This window comes from Solanum stenotomum, chromosome 2 (assembly GCF_019186545.1).
Source record: "Solanum stenotomum isolate F172 chromosome 2, ASM1918654v1, whole genome shotgun sequence".
NCBI classification, from domain to species: domain Eukaryota; kingdom Viridiplantae; phylum Streptophyta; class Magnoliopsida; order Solanales; family Solanaceae; genus Solanum; species Solanum stenotomum.
The window spans coordinates 10,778,445-10,793,782 of NC_064283.1; the positions used below are offsets into that span (position 1 = coordinate 10,778,445).

A 15,338-nucleotide genomic window follows, 5' to 3' on the forward strand; every position below is an offset into this window, starting at 1 on the left:
CTCTCCAATCGCGTCGCCCTCACATTCGCTGAATAAGCTAGTTGTCCTTTCTTCAGGATCATGGGATGAGTGATCCTGGTAGGCTGGGAGAAAGATGAGGCACCTGGAGTCTGTGAAGAAGAAGAAGGAGGAGCGGGTATACCTGAAGGCTCCGAAGCCGGAGTAGACAGAGGTGCCTCTGCTGGTAATGAGTCAACATCGACCTCTAGAGAAGTATCTGTTGGAGCTGTTTTCCTCATGTCAACCTCCTCTCACGTGACCTCGACCTCTATACACCGGATATCGATGGAGGAAGACTAAGTGACCTCTATATCGCTAGCAGGATCCCGGGGTACTCCGGCATGCCGGCATAACTCGGTGATCAGAATAGGAAAAGGCAGAGACGTCTGCGTCTATTTGGCTCTCATAGCCATCTCCTCTGATACCAGAAGTCCCAAGTTGATCCACCTCCTAGCCATGATAGACTCAAGGCAAACCGTCTTAGAATGACACAAAATGGATTCGTTCTGGGATGGCATAATAGTGTTGTTGATAAAACCAAACCAGTACCAGGAGGCAATGTTCATGTCCCTCTTCGGGGTGGTGTTAGAGATCATCGGAGCTAGCCAACCCTTCAAATCATCCAGGGATGGAACAATAGGCAAACCCTAGTAGGGCAGTACCGAGTGCAACGGTCGACCCAATACAACATTAATATGATCGTTGTGACACTCCACATCTTTACCTCTAACCATAACCGACTTCACCGGTCGGAACTCACTAGCCTTCTTCTTATTCTTTGGGACCAACTCTCCATAGGCTAGGTAGAATTCCCGGACCCAGGAAGGAATGTAATTTCCCCGTGGCCTAGTGAACTATTCCAGCTCATGATATCTGAGTGTGTCAAGCACCTTAGCGTGCTTATCTTCCAAACCCTCCACAAATAGTAACTTTTCTTCTAGAATGGTTCGTAAACCATCGCCTTTTAACTTGTTCAGCAATCTGGGTAGAGGTGGAGCTACAGTAAATGTAGGGGCCACTGGAGGTGGTGCTGGAGTTAGCACTGATTCAGTAGTCGGGGTAGTGGCAGTTGAGCTCTAGCCCTGAGTTCATTCCTTCGATTATCAAAGGTTGCTCATCCTCCGGCTCAGAAAAAGCTAGTTTAACATTTGTGCCCTTTCTAGCTATGTTCTTTTTTTGTTTGCCTTTATCTCCCAATTGGAGGTCATCCTTTTTTATCTTTAGAGAGTTTGATCCTCCTTCATTGATCGTAATACCTTTAGCATTTTTCTGTGGTTGCTCGGTTAAATTGGTGCATACCATATCTGCAAAAGATCGAGAAAGGATAAGAAAACAACTTAACTTCAGGCACAGTGACTCTCTCTACAGATAGACAGGCTGATCAAGTCGACGAGTCGCCAAACCAATTCGGTGAACTAAATCGGGCTCGCCGATGGGTTGGCTAAACAATTAAGGCAAGTTGGTGATAAGAGAGTCTTTTCGGCGAATCGTCGACTACTTTTGGCGAACAAAGGTTTATCCGCTAGGTCAAGAGTACTTTCAGCGAGTCGTCGAGTGAGCTCGGCAAACCATGGCTTCTCATCAAAAGTTACAGTCTCATCCAATTTGACCTGCTACTAAGGGCGAGATGGAGACATTGGGCAAACCACCGAACAATTTGGCGAGCTCGACCTAGCTCGCCAAATAGTTCAACGTGCCCATTTTCAATCCATCTTTTTGAATTCAATATCGCAAACCCCGAAAGAAAAATCAAAGCATACACTAACGAAATTTGAGCAAGACCCATACTACCCATCACTCCAAAACACTCAGATTTCTCCTGGACTTGCCGCATTTGGCCATTTGACTATATTTACTCTTAAGAGCGGTGTCACCCTCTCTATCATTGAGCAAGTTTTCGACCTTTAGCACAAACGTGGGCTACTCAGACTTCACCCAAACAATCAAAACAATATGCAAGCACAACTCAACGAGATTTCATTCAATTACCATCACAACAAATACGGGCATTTGAAGATCAAAACATTACAGGCATGCTTTCAAATTGAAATAGTCATTCTAATCCTAATAGAGAGCGCCAACACACATCACTAAGAGACAATTACTGCAAATGAGTACAAAACTTTCGAATGTAAATATGGGAAAAGAAAACTAATCTTCAATGTCTATTAAATCGATTTGAAAAGCTAGGCGGCAAAGTGTTCCAATTCCGAGCACAAGTCCCAAACTAAAATGCTAGAGTAATGTTAAATTGAAGAAGATGCTACCTTAGTGCGAGTTTAGGAGATTTGTGAGTGAGGGAAAGTGAAGAAGTTGAAGTTTTTAATCTTTTGGCCTTCATAAATTGTCTAGTTTACGCTCGTTTGGCGACGTTAGTTGCAATCACCGATCCACTCGGCGAATCACCGAATGGTCCATTATCCCACCGATTGTTACAGACTTGTCATTTTCTTGGGATCAAGATGGTGGTCTGAGTCGAAATCGATGACCAGGTCGGCGATGCGCCAAACTGCTTCTCAAGGTCGCCAAGTTTTACAGGCTCTAATTTAAACTTGAGTTAAGCCAAACGGCGAATCAGGTCGGGCACGCCGACCTGTTCGGCAATACACCGACTGACCATTTGCTCGCCAATTTGTATTTTTCACCACTTTCCTTATTCAAACCTGCACCACTAACACACTATTATTTATAAAAGCAAATTTAAGCCATTAAAACATTGGGTTGCCTCCCAAGAAGCGCCTTATTTAACGTCGTGGCTCGACGCGAGTCCTTACCACTCCCCATTGGTTGGATTGGCCTTAGTGTTACTAGGTAACCCCAATAGTTCGTTTGAGTGAAAAGAAGGCACCGCATAATTCAGGAGTGTCCTGATCAGCTGGATCGATCTAAAATGAGAGCCAACCATTTGATTCAACACTTCAATACTCTCCTTCATCTCTTCCAATATTTGATCTTGATCGGTGATCTTTTGGAGAATGATTTGGAGTGTGTCCTCGACACGGTTGTTCTCCCTGCCTCTAGACTGCTTTCTCTCATGAGGAGGTATGTACCTCTCTTGACTATTGCACTGGTTTTCCACCTCTGTTATTTTGGTGGCCAACTCGTGCAGTTGAGTTACCAGTGCGGGTAATGTGAAATCCCTCTCGACTTCTTGCTTCATCTCAACCGAGTTGCCACCATTTCCCTCAGTCCTGCTCAATGAACCTACCTACACCAACAAATTTAAAGAAAAACAAAACTAAAAATAAGGTTAGTAAACTACGATTATTGAAAACAGAATTTGACTTAAACTTTTCACGTAACACCACTCCCTGACAGCGGCATCATTTTGATGTTTGTGTAATCAACGACACAACTTCCGATGCAAATGTCTACGATCGTGCAATAGTATAATAACCCAACTAAGGCTAGGGGTCGAGTCCCAAGGGAGTGGGCGTGAAAATTAGTGGTTAAGCGCAAATGTGCTAAAGCTAATCGTTGCTAAAGATATTTATGAGTGAATACATAGCAAATTAAAGGGGACACAAGAGTGTCAATAAACAATGGGGGTTTTGTCACAGTTATAGCAAAAGTAGCATAAATAACAAAGAAATCTATGAATGAGAGGGGATTCTTGGGATGTGACCGCAATATATATTGGTATAAATCGTTGGGTACATGCTTTCGATAAGAAATTTGCAAGATAATAGTGACTAGGCTAAGCTTTAAATGGAAATAAGTTCCCTATCAGACAACTTTCTAGTTTCAAATGGATTCCTCTCAGACACCCATTTGCCGTATGAAGACCAGCTTATGCCTCACCCCACTCACTCTCTCAAGCTGAGTGTTAGGATATGGGACTAGGGCTCACCCTCTCGGGCTGAACCTCATGTCGACCCACTCCTTAGGCCATCAGTCTAGTGGTCTTGGTTTCGCGACCTCCCTCTCAGGCAAGCCGAAAATACATGGGTGGTTTTGTATTTGCAACTACAAATCCATTAAATTAAACCACAATCGTTAGGTGAAATCACCATGAAAATACATCTAACATATCAGCAAGCAAAACCTAACAATAATCTCAACACATATTTGCTAAATCACACCCCAAGAGTGGGGTTTTTTAGCCACACATCAAGAAATAGAAATTTATACCTTTGATGATGTTGAAATCAAATGAGTATGAAAATTTAAGTCTCGATTTAGGCAAAGAGTGAAGAATCCAAGAGACCCGCTTCCAAATTGAAGCTGAAACTTTCTTCTTCTACAAGTTTCAAAACCCTCTCCAAAACTTAGAGAATATTTGCAAAACTCTCTCTCAACCTTTCAATCTAAAAACTAGGTAAAATGATGTAATAAATCGCTACTAAAAATAAAAACGGAACTAGTATTTATAGTTTTTGGAAAATGTGCTCTGAGGGCTCTTTCGGCGACGTTAGTGAGAATCGTCGATGCATTCGGCGATCCACCCTTTGGTCTACTTTGTCGCCTTTCGTTAGTTACCTTTAGCATCTTTGTATCTTGGGTAATTATGCGGTGTAACATTGTTTCGCGGAGTCGTTCGGCGATACACCGACTGCTCTTTTTTATCACTGATTTTCTTCTTTTCTTCAGGGCTCAGCACACTGGAACAAAAGGCGAATATGTGATTTGTTGGCGATTCGCCGAATGTGTTCGGCGATTCGCAAGCCTTCGTTTCTTCATTCTTTCTGCTTCTTTTTGCCAAGTAGTGTCCATGCTTTGCCTCAAACTTCAAATACCTGAAACTTAAAGGTTTTCATTAGATATCGAGATAAAACATGCATTTGAGGACACTAATTTCATCAAAATATAGCCCTAAATGAGTCCAATTTGTGGACTCATCAGGTTGCACGGGGTTCCCATTTCTATCATCTCAGACCGTGGTACCCAGTTCACATCCAAGTTTTGGATAAAGTTGCATGATGAGTTGGGCACTCAACTCACTTTTAGTATAACTTTCCATCCACAAACGGATGGGCAATCAGAGAGGACTATTCAAGTGTTAGAGAACATGTTGAGGGCATGTGTGATTGACTTTGGAGGCCATTGGAATAAGTTCCTGCCGTTGTGTGAGTTCTCCTGTAATAATAGTTACCACTCCAGTATTGACATGGCACCGTTCAAGGCACTTTATGGGAGGGGATGTAGATCACCCATAGGGTGGTTTGAGGCTAGAGATATAAAACCTTTAGGGGTTGATTTGGTGAAAGATGTTAAGGATAAGGTAAGAGGCATTCAAGCTAAACTTCTACCAGCCCAAAGTAGACAGAAACAATATGCGGACCATACGGTAAGAGACATGACATTTCAGGCTGGTGAACAAGTTCTTCTAAAGGTTTCACCCATAAAGGGGGTAATGAGATTCGGTAAGACGGGCAAGCTTAGTCCTCGATACATTGGACCATTTGAGATTTTTAACTGTGTAGGGCCAGTGGCTTATATATTGGCCTTACCCCCTAGCTTATCTCGAGTTCATCTAGTGTTTCATTTTTCCATGTTGAAGACGTATCATGGGGAAGGAGATTATATCATAAAATAAGACTCAGTGTTGTTAGATAAGGACCTTCAGTATAAGGAGGAACCGATTGCAATTCTTGATCGTGATATCCGGAAGCTGAGGACTAAGGAGATTATGTCCATGAAAGTTCAATGAAAGCATCGTTCGATTGAGGAAGCTACTTGGAAAATCGACAAGGATATGTGAGACAAGTATCCCAGTTGTTTGACGATTCAGGTACTACTCAAATCTTACTTTAGCCCATTTTTCCTAGTTTATCACTCGGGGACGAGTGATGGGTAAATTGGTATCTATTGTAACGACTTGTTTCAGTCATTATGGAATAGCCAATGGGGAAGAAATTTGGGCCAGAATTATTTTTTATTATAGTACTTGGAAAATTGTAGCATAGCCCAGATTTGGATGAAATTTGAGTCAGGTATGGTCTAGGGAAATAAGGTAATGAACGGGGGATATAATTTTAATTTTGATCACATGAGTGGATAGTTAAGACGTTAAGGAGCCCGTACGATTTTTCGAAACTGAATTCGGGCGAGTAGAACTCCCGAAACTTATCTTGGCGTGAAAGGGTAGTTTCTGAGCGTTAAGGGTTGAAGGTGTATGGTGAAATGAGGGCTTGGAACTCAAATTTTGAGCTTCTGTCTTCGTGTAAGCCACCAAGGCGAGGTCGCTGTGGTGAGTTGGGGGCCTCCATAGCGGGCCAGTCGCGACCTAAGTCAGGAAAAACCCCAATTTCATTATTTTTCTGCAAACTTCGTTCTTAAGAGTTAGGAGATGACCCGGGGTGATTTCTTGACAGTTTTCCATTACTTTTGGGGCTAAAGGTAAGGATTTTACTCCCCTAATCCATTTTTCGATCCGTAGAACTTAGATTCTTGGGTAATTATCATTGGGGGAGGGTTTTGTCCTGAAGCTAATGGTGGGAAAAGCCTTAGCTTCACTTTAGGATCATGGGTTTGATCTTGGGTTATTGGGTTTGTTATAATCTAGGTAAATTAGATCTTAATTATTTATCATTGCGTTGTATTAATCGTTTGTAGACCTAGAACAAGCGGAAAGAATTTAGAAAGGGAAGGCTCAAGTGTCTTAGGAGGATTCAAGCTTGATTTCGAGGTAGGTGATGGTTTGATTTCTTGTTTGTGTGGTATATGCCAGTTAATTGCTTCGTTGTATGCATGCATGTATGAGAATAAGGAATGTAAATTGAATCTAATGCAAATGAGTATATGTATGTGTATAATTACATGTCATGAAACTATTTCTTGATTGTATGACTATGAGCATTGTTCATTATGGGTGTGATTGTGCTTGTGGTTTTGCTGACTGGATCAGGTGTCACGTTCCGACACATATATTGAATCAGGTGTCACGTTCCGACACACTAACAGTTTGGGTATGGGTTCCATGAGAGAACTATTGTGATTCTTATGTTTATGTCTACTTGTCATTAATAATGGAAGATTGTATGTTTCTCTGAAATGATAACTGAACTGTATTTTGTATATGTGTGCTTACTATGTTGTGATTGATTGTTGTATATTGTGCTTATGGGAGTAGCCTCGTGATCCTACCAGTACACTGTGGTTGTGTATTGATACTGCATTTTCTCTTTCTTTGTTGAGTACAGGGCATCTTCAGGCGGCTACTGACAAACCTTATTTAGGAGATCACTGATCGAGACTGAATTCAAGGGTGAGCCAGTTCTTCCAGGCTGTCATGGGTTCTCTTTTGTTTAGTCCATTCTTTCGGACTCAGACTATCTATTAGGGTGTTATGTTTTAGTTTTCGGGGTTTTACCCTTTATTCTTTGACTTGACGTTAGTAGAGTTTTGGTACATTGGCTTTAAGGTTTTAGGAGTTGTTTTCCGCAAATGTTTGGTAGTTTTTTTGTTTAACTTTTGGAGTTTATAGAAACTCCATATTTCTTAGACATTTAAACATGCCTCCGTATCTTTAAATGTTTTGGTTTTTGTTAAGTTGTGTAGTTGGGTTTTAGATAGAGTAAGATAACTTAATTTTTTGAAAAAAAATAATAAAGTCATTTTCGTGGCCAATTATTACCACAAATTGAGTGACCATTAAGACAATCAACTCGCCTTAACAAGCATGAGAAAACAACTTTGGCTAGATTAAGTTACTTGCTAAATTTTTTAGAAAATGATCAAAATAGTCTTTAATATGTGGGTAATGCTTTATTTTGGTCTTTAATATATTTCACTTGATTGAAATGATCCTTAATATATAATAAATGTGATCATTTTGGTTCTTAATATATTTCACTTGATTGAAATGATCTTTAATGTATAACAAAAGGTGCCAATTTTGGTCCTTTATCCTAAACTTTACAGATTTATCAAAAAAAAATATTAAATTTAATTATGGATCCACGTGGCTAACAAAATTCACCATTGATGTCTTCTTTGTTAGCTCCAAAGAAAAATTCCATGAAATCTAACACTATTTTCTTTACTTTCTCTAACAAAATTTATTATTTTCTTTTGATTAAATTAGAAATGGGTATTACTCAGTAGAATAATATTTTAGAAAAGAAAAAAATAGTAAACTTTGTTGGAGAAACTAGAGAAATTGTGTTAAATTTTATGGAGTTCTTTCTTTGAAGCTAACAAAAAGACGACGATGGTAAATTTTGTTAGCCACTAGGATCTATAGTGAAATTTAACACTTTTTTTAAAAAGAATTGTTAAGTTTTTGGAAAAAGACCAAAATGAACACTTTTGGTCATACATTAAGAACTATTTCAATCAAAGTGAAATATATTAAGGATTAAAATGAACACATTTGTTATACACTAAGAACTATTTCAATCAAATAAAATACATTAAGGATCAAAATAAAGCATTATCCATACACTAAGAACCATTTTGATCATTTTCTCTGTTTGCTTATAGAGTTCAACAATATCCGACAAGCATCAAACATATTTTTTTACTTAGACAACAGAACTACAAATACTCTAAAAAAAATCAGAAATAGAATAGAATAAAGAATGAGATAGTCTATATCCTGTATCGATCATAGGATCACTCTATGAATAGGTCAATTCTCGATTTCAAGCTTATCCTCTTAAAATGGAATGGTATGAACACTTAAAATTCTTTAGTTTTTGGAATAAAAAGATTAATGGGTAGGTGCATCAAATTTAGGGTGGCTTGTGTTTTAATTTGATCCAAGTTCTAAAATAGTATTTATACTATTTTTAAAAATTAAAATTTGTCGCATCACTACTACTTTTTGAAAAATACAAAATTTAGCTAAGTAAGATCACCTCTAAAGTAAATAGAGAAAGTATGAGAGGTCATTAAAGTAATCAGATTGTCGTGATATGTAATGGTAGAAAAACTTAGGCTAGTTTAAATTACTTGCTAAATCTTTCTACAATCAATTTCTTAAAGAGTTCAACAAGTCCTGACAAGCACCTTAAAAATAAATACTCTAATTTTAAGACTCATCCTCTTAAAATGAAGTGATTTGAATGCTAGACTTCTTTTAGTTTTTGAATAAAAAAAAGTATTGATCGGTGCGTTAATTTAGGGTGTCGTGTTCTTATTTGATTCCATGTTCTAAATTTTTTATTATTAATTTTTTGACTATTTTCTATAATCAAATTACCTGTCCCTTCTCTTGAAGAATACAAAATTCAATTTATCATTAAATTGAGTAAGATAAGTAAGATTCAGAGTGTGCAAAAACTGAATCGACCAATAAATTGAATTGAAAACATGTTATTGGGTTATAGTTATTGGATTATTGGGTTTTTAATGAGTTTATAAAAAAAGTTATTAGGTTATTGGTTCAGTTTCGATTTTTACCCAATAATCCAATAAGATGGTAATAATTTTGCTACTTTACCCTTTCTAAATATTAAATATTAATAATTTAATATATATAACTAGACACTATAACTAATCAAATTATTAGTATTCTATCCACTTCACAATAGGCCGCTTTGGTCTTTACTGTTGACTCAAAACCTAAAGACTAAAGTAATGATTTGCAATTGTAGCTATTTGATTTTAGTTTTAGTTTTAGTCTTGTTTGACCATTTGATTTTAGTTTTAGTTTGTAATGGTAGGTAATAGCTTTTGCAAGTTTGTAAAGGTCTGTAATTTGATTAACATTAGAAATTTCATACTATGTTTTGGCGGTGACATGTAATTGTAACTTTCGTACTACATATGCTCTTATGGATGCAATTTTTTATTATCTTTCTTGTTTCACTATATCAAAGCATTTAGAGAAGTGAGAAGGCGTATATTATTTTATGGACATTTTCTTATTGGGTAAATCGAACCGATAACGATCAAATATCGATAACCGAAAATTGATAAAAATATCTTATTGATTTGTTATTGGGTTAGCATATTTAAAAACCGAAAGTCAAGAAATCAAATTGATAATACATAAAATCGAACCAAACCGACCGATGCACACCCTAAATAAGATAACTTTAAAAGATAAAATAAAATTATTCTTGATGGTCAATTACCACAAAGAGTGAGTACCACTGAGGCAATCAACTCGCCTTGACAAGCACCAGAGTATAACTTCAGCTAAATCAAGTTACTTGTTGAATCACTCCTGCAGCTAGGGATGTACATAGGTCGGTTTGGTTTGATATTTCATTAAAAAAAATCTAAATCAATTATGTCAATTTATTAAATCTAAAAACCAAATCAAACCACATAAAGTCGGTTTTTTCGGTTTCGGCTTTAGTCTGTTCTTTCGGTTTTTTTCGATTTTTCAATTTTTTTGATATTTTACAACTATACGGTGTTTGAAAAAGAGATCAAATATAGTTTCACTTACATGTGTGATAAGCTAAACTTAAAAAATGTTAAATGAATAGAAATTTTCGAAAAGACGGTAAAATTCACATGAGTACAAAATTTTTTTTTTGAAATATCAACACTCATTATGTTAAATAAATAAGATTAAAGGCTACATGAAAACTGAATACAAAACAAAATATTTACAAAGTAAATTGTTAACTTTGAATTTGAAAAACTATAACAATATAATTGTAACTTGGGATCTAAATACAAAATAAAATATTTACAAATTTTACAACCCAAATTTAAAATAAAATATATAAACATTGAAACCTATAAACTAACTAAAAATATATTAACATAGTAGATTATAAATAATATTTTTTTATCTATAAATAAAATATTATATATATATTATGTCGGTTTAGTTTGGGTTCGGTTTGACACTTTTTCTTTTAATACCAAACCAAACCAAGAGTGGTCGGTTTTTTTTTAAACCATCAAACCAACCAAACTAAACCACAAATCGTTTTTTTTTATTTGATTTGGTTCATCGATTCGGTTTGACTTTTCGATTTGACTTGTACACCCCTACCTACAGCCAATTGATTAAAGAGTTCAATAAGCACCCAAAAATAATTTGGGGAAACAACATAAATGGGTCATAAAATTTAAAATAATTACAAGTTTATACTCAAATTTAAAATAATTCCTGAAATACTTATTTTTTCATAAATAATTAAAGCCCATACCCCCCATTCATTAACGCTGGTAATTTTCGCTTAACTGATACTAAATCAGTATCATATACTGTATTGGTATCATTAAGGCTGATAATTTTCACTTAACTGATACTAAATCAGTATCATATATTGTATTGATATCATTAAAGCTGATAATTTCGCTTAACTTGATACTAAATCAGTATATATATACTGTACTTCTATCACTAAGGTTTCTTGTTCAGAAATTACTCATTAGTCAATGATACTATAAGAGTATATGTATATTGTTGTGGTATCGTTAAGGTTTCTTGTTCAGAAATTACTCATTAGTCAATGATACTATAAGAGTATATATATAAACTCTTATAGTATCATTGAGTAATAAGTAATTTTTGAACAAGAAATTTAATGATACCAATGTAGTATATATTTACTGATTTAGTATTAGTTAAGCGAAATTATTAGTCTTAATGATACTAATACAATATATGATATTGATTTAGTATTAATTAAGCAAAATTATCAAACTTAGTGATACCAATACAGTATATGATACTGATTTAGTATCGGTTAAGCGAAATTAGTAGGGGTATATAGTGTAATTATTTAGTGCGGTATGAATGTAAAGGGATATATGTTGTAATTATTTTTCTTTTATGGGGTATTTTTTTTGTGTCCCCAAATAATTTTAAGTAAATTTTAGGTTTAGCAAACATAAAAAACATATTTGTATGTTATAGGTATAGTTTGCATAATTGCGCTCCATAACAAATCTTATGTTTGTTATGGACCTATTAATCTGTATATTTCGGTATTCATTCTAGTTGTATAAGTATATATTTGGAATTTGTATACAAATAAGGAGCTGACTTGGCTGTAAATTGTATAAGTATATGTATTTTGTTGTGATTTTCAGTCGTATATGCATATGTGTATTATATGTATTTAAATATAAATCTGTATATGTAACTGTATTTTTGTATACAGATAGATTTATATATACAAATCTCTCTATCGCTTTATACAAACACAAATTATAAAAAAAAAAAGTGATTTGGCTATAAGTTGTATAAGTATTATTTTTTTTTGTGATTTTCAGTCGTATATGTATATGTGTATTATATGTATTTAAATATAAATTTATATATGTATATGTAACTGTATTTTTGTATACAGATAGATACACTGTATTTTGTATAATTTGAGTTTGTATAAAGCAAGAAAGAGTGAAAGGCAATAGAGAACTGGGAGGGGGAAGATTTGTATTGTATAATTATAAGAGTATAGGACGAAGAGATATGTATTTGTATTTGTATTTGTATATTCATTTTTGTCTCACTTTATACAAACACAAACGCAATTTATACATTTGTGTTTGTATAAAGTGAGAGAGGCGAGGGAGAGTAGCAAGCGAGATGTCTGGAGAGTGGCGAGCGAGATTTCTGGGGAGAGAGGCGAATGACAAAGTGTTTGCTACGAATTAGAATTAAATGAAATTATGGTTATAACATTTATTTTAAATTTTGTTAGAATTTGGCGAAAATGGTAAACTAACATATTTCACACTGTGTTATTTTACCTTTTTGAACATTTTTACTCTTTTAACTTTAATACCTTTTAATTAAAAAATAAAAAAAAGATTAGTTTAATTTAAAATAAAAAGGATATTATAGACTTTTTAAATTTTTTGACCATTTAGCATAACTCTTCCCAAATCTCTCCTAACAATCAATTGCTTAAAGAATTATTTAATAATTATTAGCCAGCATCCGACTATCTTTAAATATTCTAATTTCATGACTCATCCTTTTAAAATCGAATGGAACGAAGGCTTTTTCACTTTGTATTCTCTCTCACGTTTGTCTTTTCCGTATCCCCATTTTTCAATTAAAAAAAACAATAAAAGAAGAAAGAAAGTGACCATTAAAATAATCAACTCGCCTTGACAAGCAATCGGATTTGTATCAAAAAAGTGATGTGTACATGCCCTGTTATGTAATATTACTTTTTTAAGAAAATAAAATAAATATTTTTTCCTTTTTTCTATTATTTTCTTGCCTTGGTTGCAAAAAGGGATTATTATGCATGTAGTAGATTTTTCTAGGATGGAACAAGAAGTGTTGCTTCGTCAAAAAGTGGAATTTTATTTTAACTTAATGCTAGCATAAAACTTATATTGACAAGACCAAAACAAAGTACTATAGCTAGTTCTAATAAAGATGGAAGAGAAGTCTAGGTTCCATAATCACAGATATAGGCTTTTTTGGGTGTGTAGTTAATCCATAAATCTCCTCCATGCTTATATCTACTGGCCTCATATCTCCTGCTAATTTCCAATTGAATCCATGCAACAAGTTAGCCATTGTTGTTCGAACAACCTTCATACCAAGGCTATACCCCGGGCACCTCCTCCTTCCTGAACCAAATGGCAACAATGCGAAATTTTGACCTTTTATGTCTATGTTATTTTCTATGAATCTTTCTGGAATGAACTCTTCTGCCCTATCCCAATACTTTGAATTTCTTCCTAAAGACCATGCGTTTACATAAACAATTGTCCCTTTTGGTATGTCATAACCAGCAACTTTACAATCCTCAATGGAGTAATGAGGAGGAAGCAATGCACATAAAGGGTGAAGTCTAAATGTCTCTTTAATTATGGCATCTATATAAGGTAGCTTAGAGAAGTCCTCTTCTTTTACCCATCGTTCTTTTCCAATGGCTCTGTCAAGTTCTTGGTGTGCCTTGTCCATGATGTTTGGTCGCCTCAAAAGTTCTTGAAATGCCCATTCTATTGTTGCTGCTGAAGTATCTGTTCCACCAGCTAGCAAATCCTAACATTGATAGCAAAAAAAAATCAAGTATCATCGTCAACTTAGGGTCATGATGTAACGTTATTGTAGTTGTAAAGAAAATAATTAAACTTACATGTATTAATCCCATTAGCCTATCAGATGTAAGCTTAACTTCAAGATTAGGGTCATCAGCAAGGTGCAACAAAGTATCAACCATGTCCTTAGGAACATAATCCTCTTCTATTTGTCTCTTTATTGCCTTGTGATCTTTAATTACATATTTGAAAAATTCTTTGAAATTTTTCCCTAAAGTCTTCATTTGCTTTACGTATCCTTGCAAGTCGAACCAACTAAGCCAAGGTATCCAATCCCCAATATTAATCACCCCACCAAGAATAAACCACCCATCGAGCATCTGTCGTAATGTTTCAAGAGTTATTATTGATGAAGCATCACTACTATAATATTTGTCACTCATAACCAACCTACTTATAGTGCGAAGTGTAAATCGAGGTAAATGGTCTTTAAGCAAAACTGGTTTTCCTGAGAGAGGAAAAAGACGAGAAATTAAAGTTCGCCCTTCCTCAATACGGATATATTCAAATGAATCAAGCCTCTTGGGACTAAATATCTCGGTTAGGTAAATTTTTCTAGCTTGACGCCAATATGCACCGTAAGGTGCCCATGTCATGTCTGAGTAGTTATAACTAGTGTATTTACCAGCAGCTAATTCAGGACGAGATGCAAAGATAGTATCATGTGTTTTCAATATCTCTTTAGCCATTTCTGGAGATGATGCTACCAAAACAGGCTTCGAACCGAATTTTAGTAGCATTAAATCTCCATATTTTTGAGAAAGATGGTGAAAAGACACGTGTGGGAGTGAACCAAGGAGGTTCAAATTGCCAATAATTGGCCATGGCTTTGGACCTGGTGGTAGTTTCCTTTTCGGATGGTTGAATATTTTTAAGACAAAAGCTAATGCCAGTAGCCATGACCCAAACACTATGAAAACCCAAGAAATCTCCATATCTGATAATCCAAGAACACTAGAGAAATATTTATAGGGCAGCCTACCACTATATATTAAGTATAATATAAAAATAAAGAGTTTAAATTGTGTAAAACTCTTTTAAGTCACTTTGAAAAGTAATTTTTTTTTCTGAAGGCTAATAAGTACTATTAACTATGATTTGCTCATTAGAGAAGAAATGATATGAATTGGAGGAAAAATTGATAGTTTTCATGAATTATGATTTTTTTTTTTTTTGCCATTTTGGAATTGATAGTCCTAAATAGTAAGTCCCTTTTCTCTGTGGAAGATAATATTTGGAAGATTACAAATTCAATTTTGTTTTGCGTTGCTTTCAATTGTAAGATAAGCACCAATGCTTAATCTTATCTCTATGAATTTAATAAGTCACCTTTAAACTTTTCCATGGAAGCGGGGCCACATGTTTCGTAGCATAGGTAAGCATCCACGAGACGTGTTGTGGTGCATCAAACTAGAATA

The 15,338-nt window shown here is 35.3% G+C and overlaps 1 protein-coding gene and 1 long non-coding RNA gene across 2 annotated transcripts in view; one reads left to right on the top strand and one right to left on the bottom strand.

Moving 5' to 3' along the window:
* The window catches only part of LOC125854468 (uncharacterized), a 175,191-nt gene extending 160,618 nt beyond the window's left edge, over window positions 1–14,573 (top strand). Inside the window, exon 3 of the long non-coding RNA XR_007445404.1 lies at window positions 14,466–14,573. This is a non-coding gene — a long non-coding RNA (uncharacterized LOC125854468). The remainder of the gene's footprint in view (window positions 1–14,465) is intronic.
* Window positions 13,151–14,879, bottom strand: LOC125854465 (trimethyltridecatetraene synthase-like). Its single transcript, XM_049534019.1, has 2 exons — window positions 13,959–14,879; window positions 13,151–13,864 (listed from the first exon to the last, which is right to left on the bottom strand). Exons 1-2 carry the CDS (start codon window positions 14,853–14,855, stop codon window positions 13,241–13,243), a joined length of 1,521 nt encoding a protein of 506 aa, XP_049389976.1. The 5' UTR covers window positions 14,856–14,879; the 3' UTR covers window positions 13,151–13,240.
* Between the last annotated feature and the right edge of the window lie 459 nt (window positions 14,880–15,338).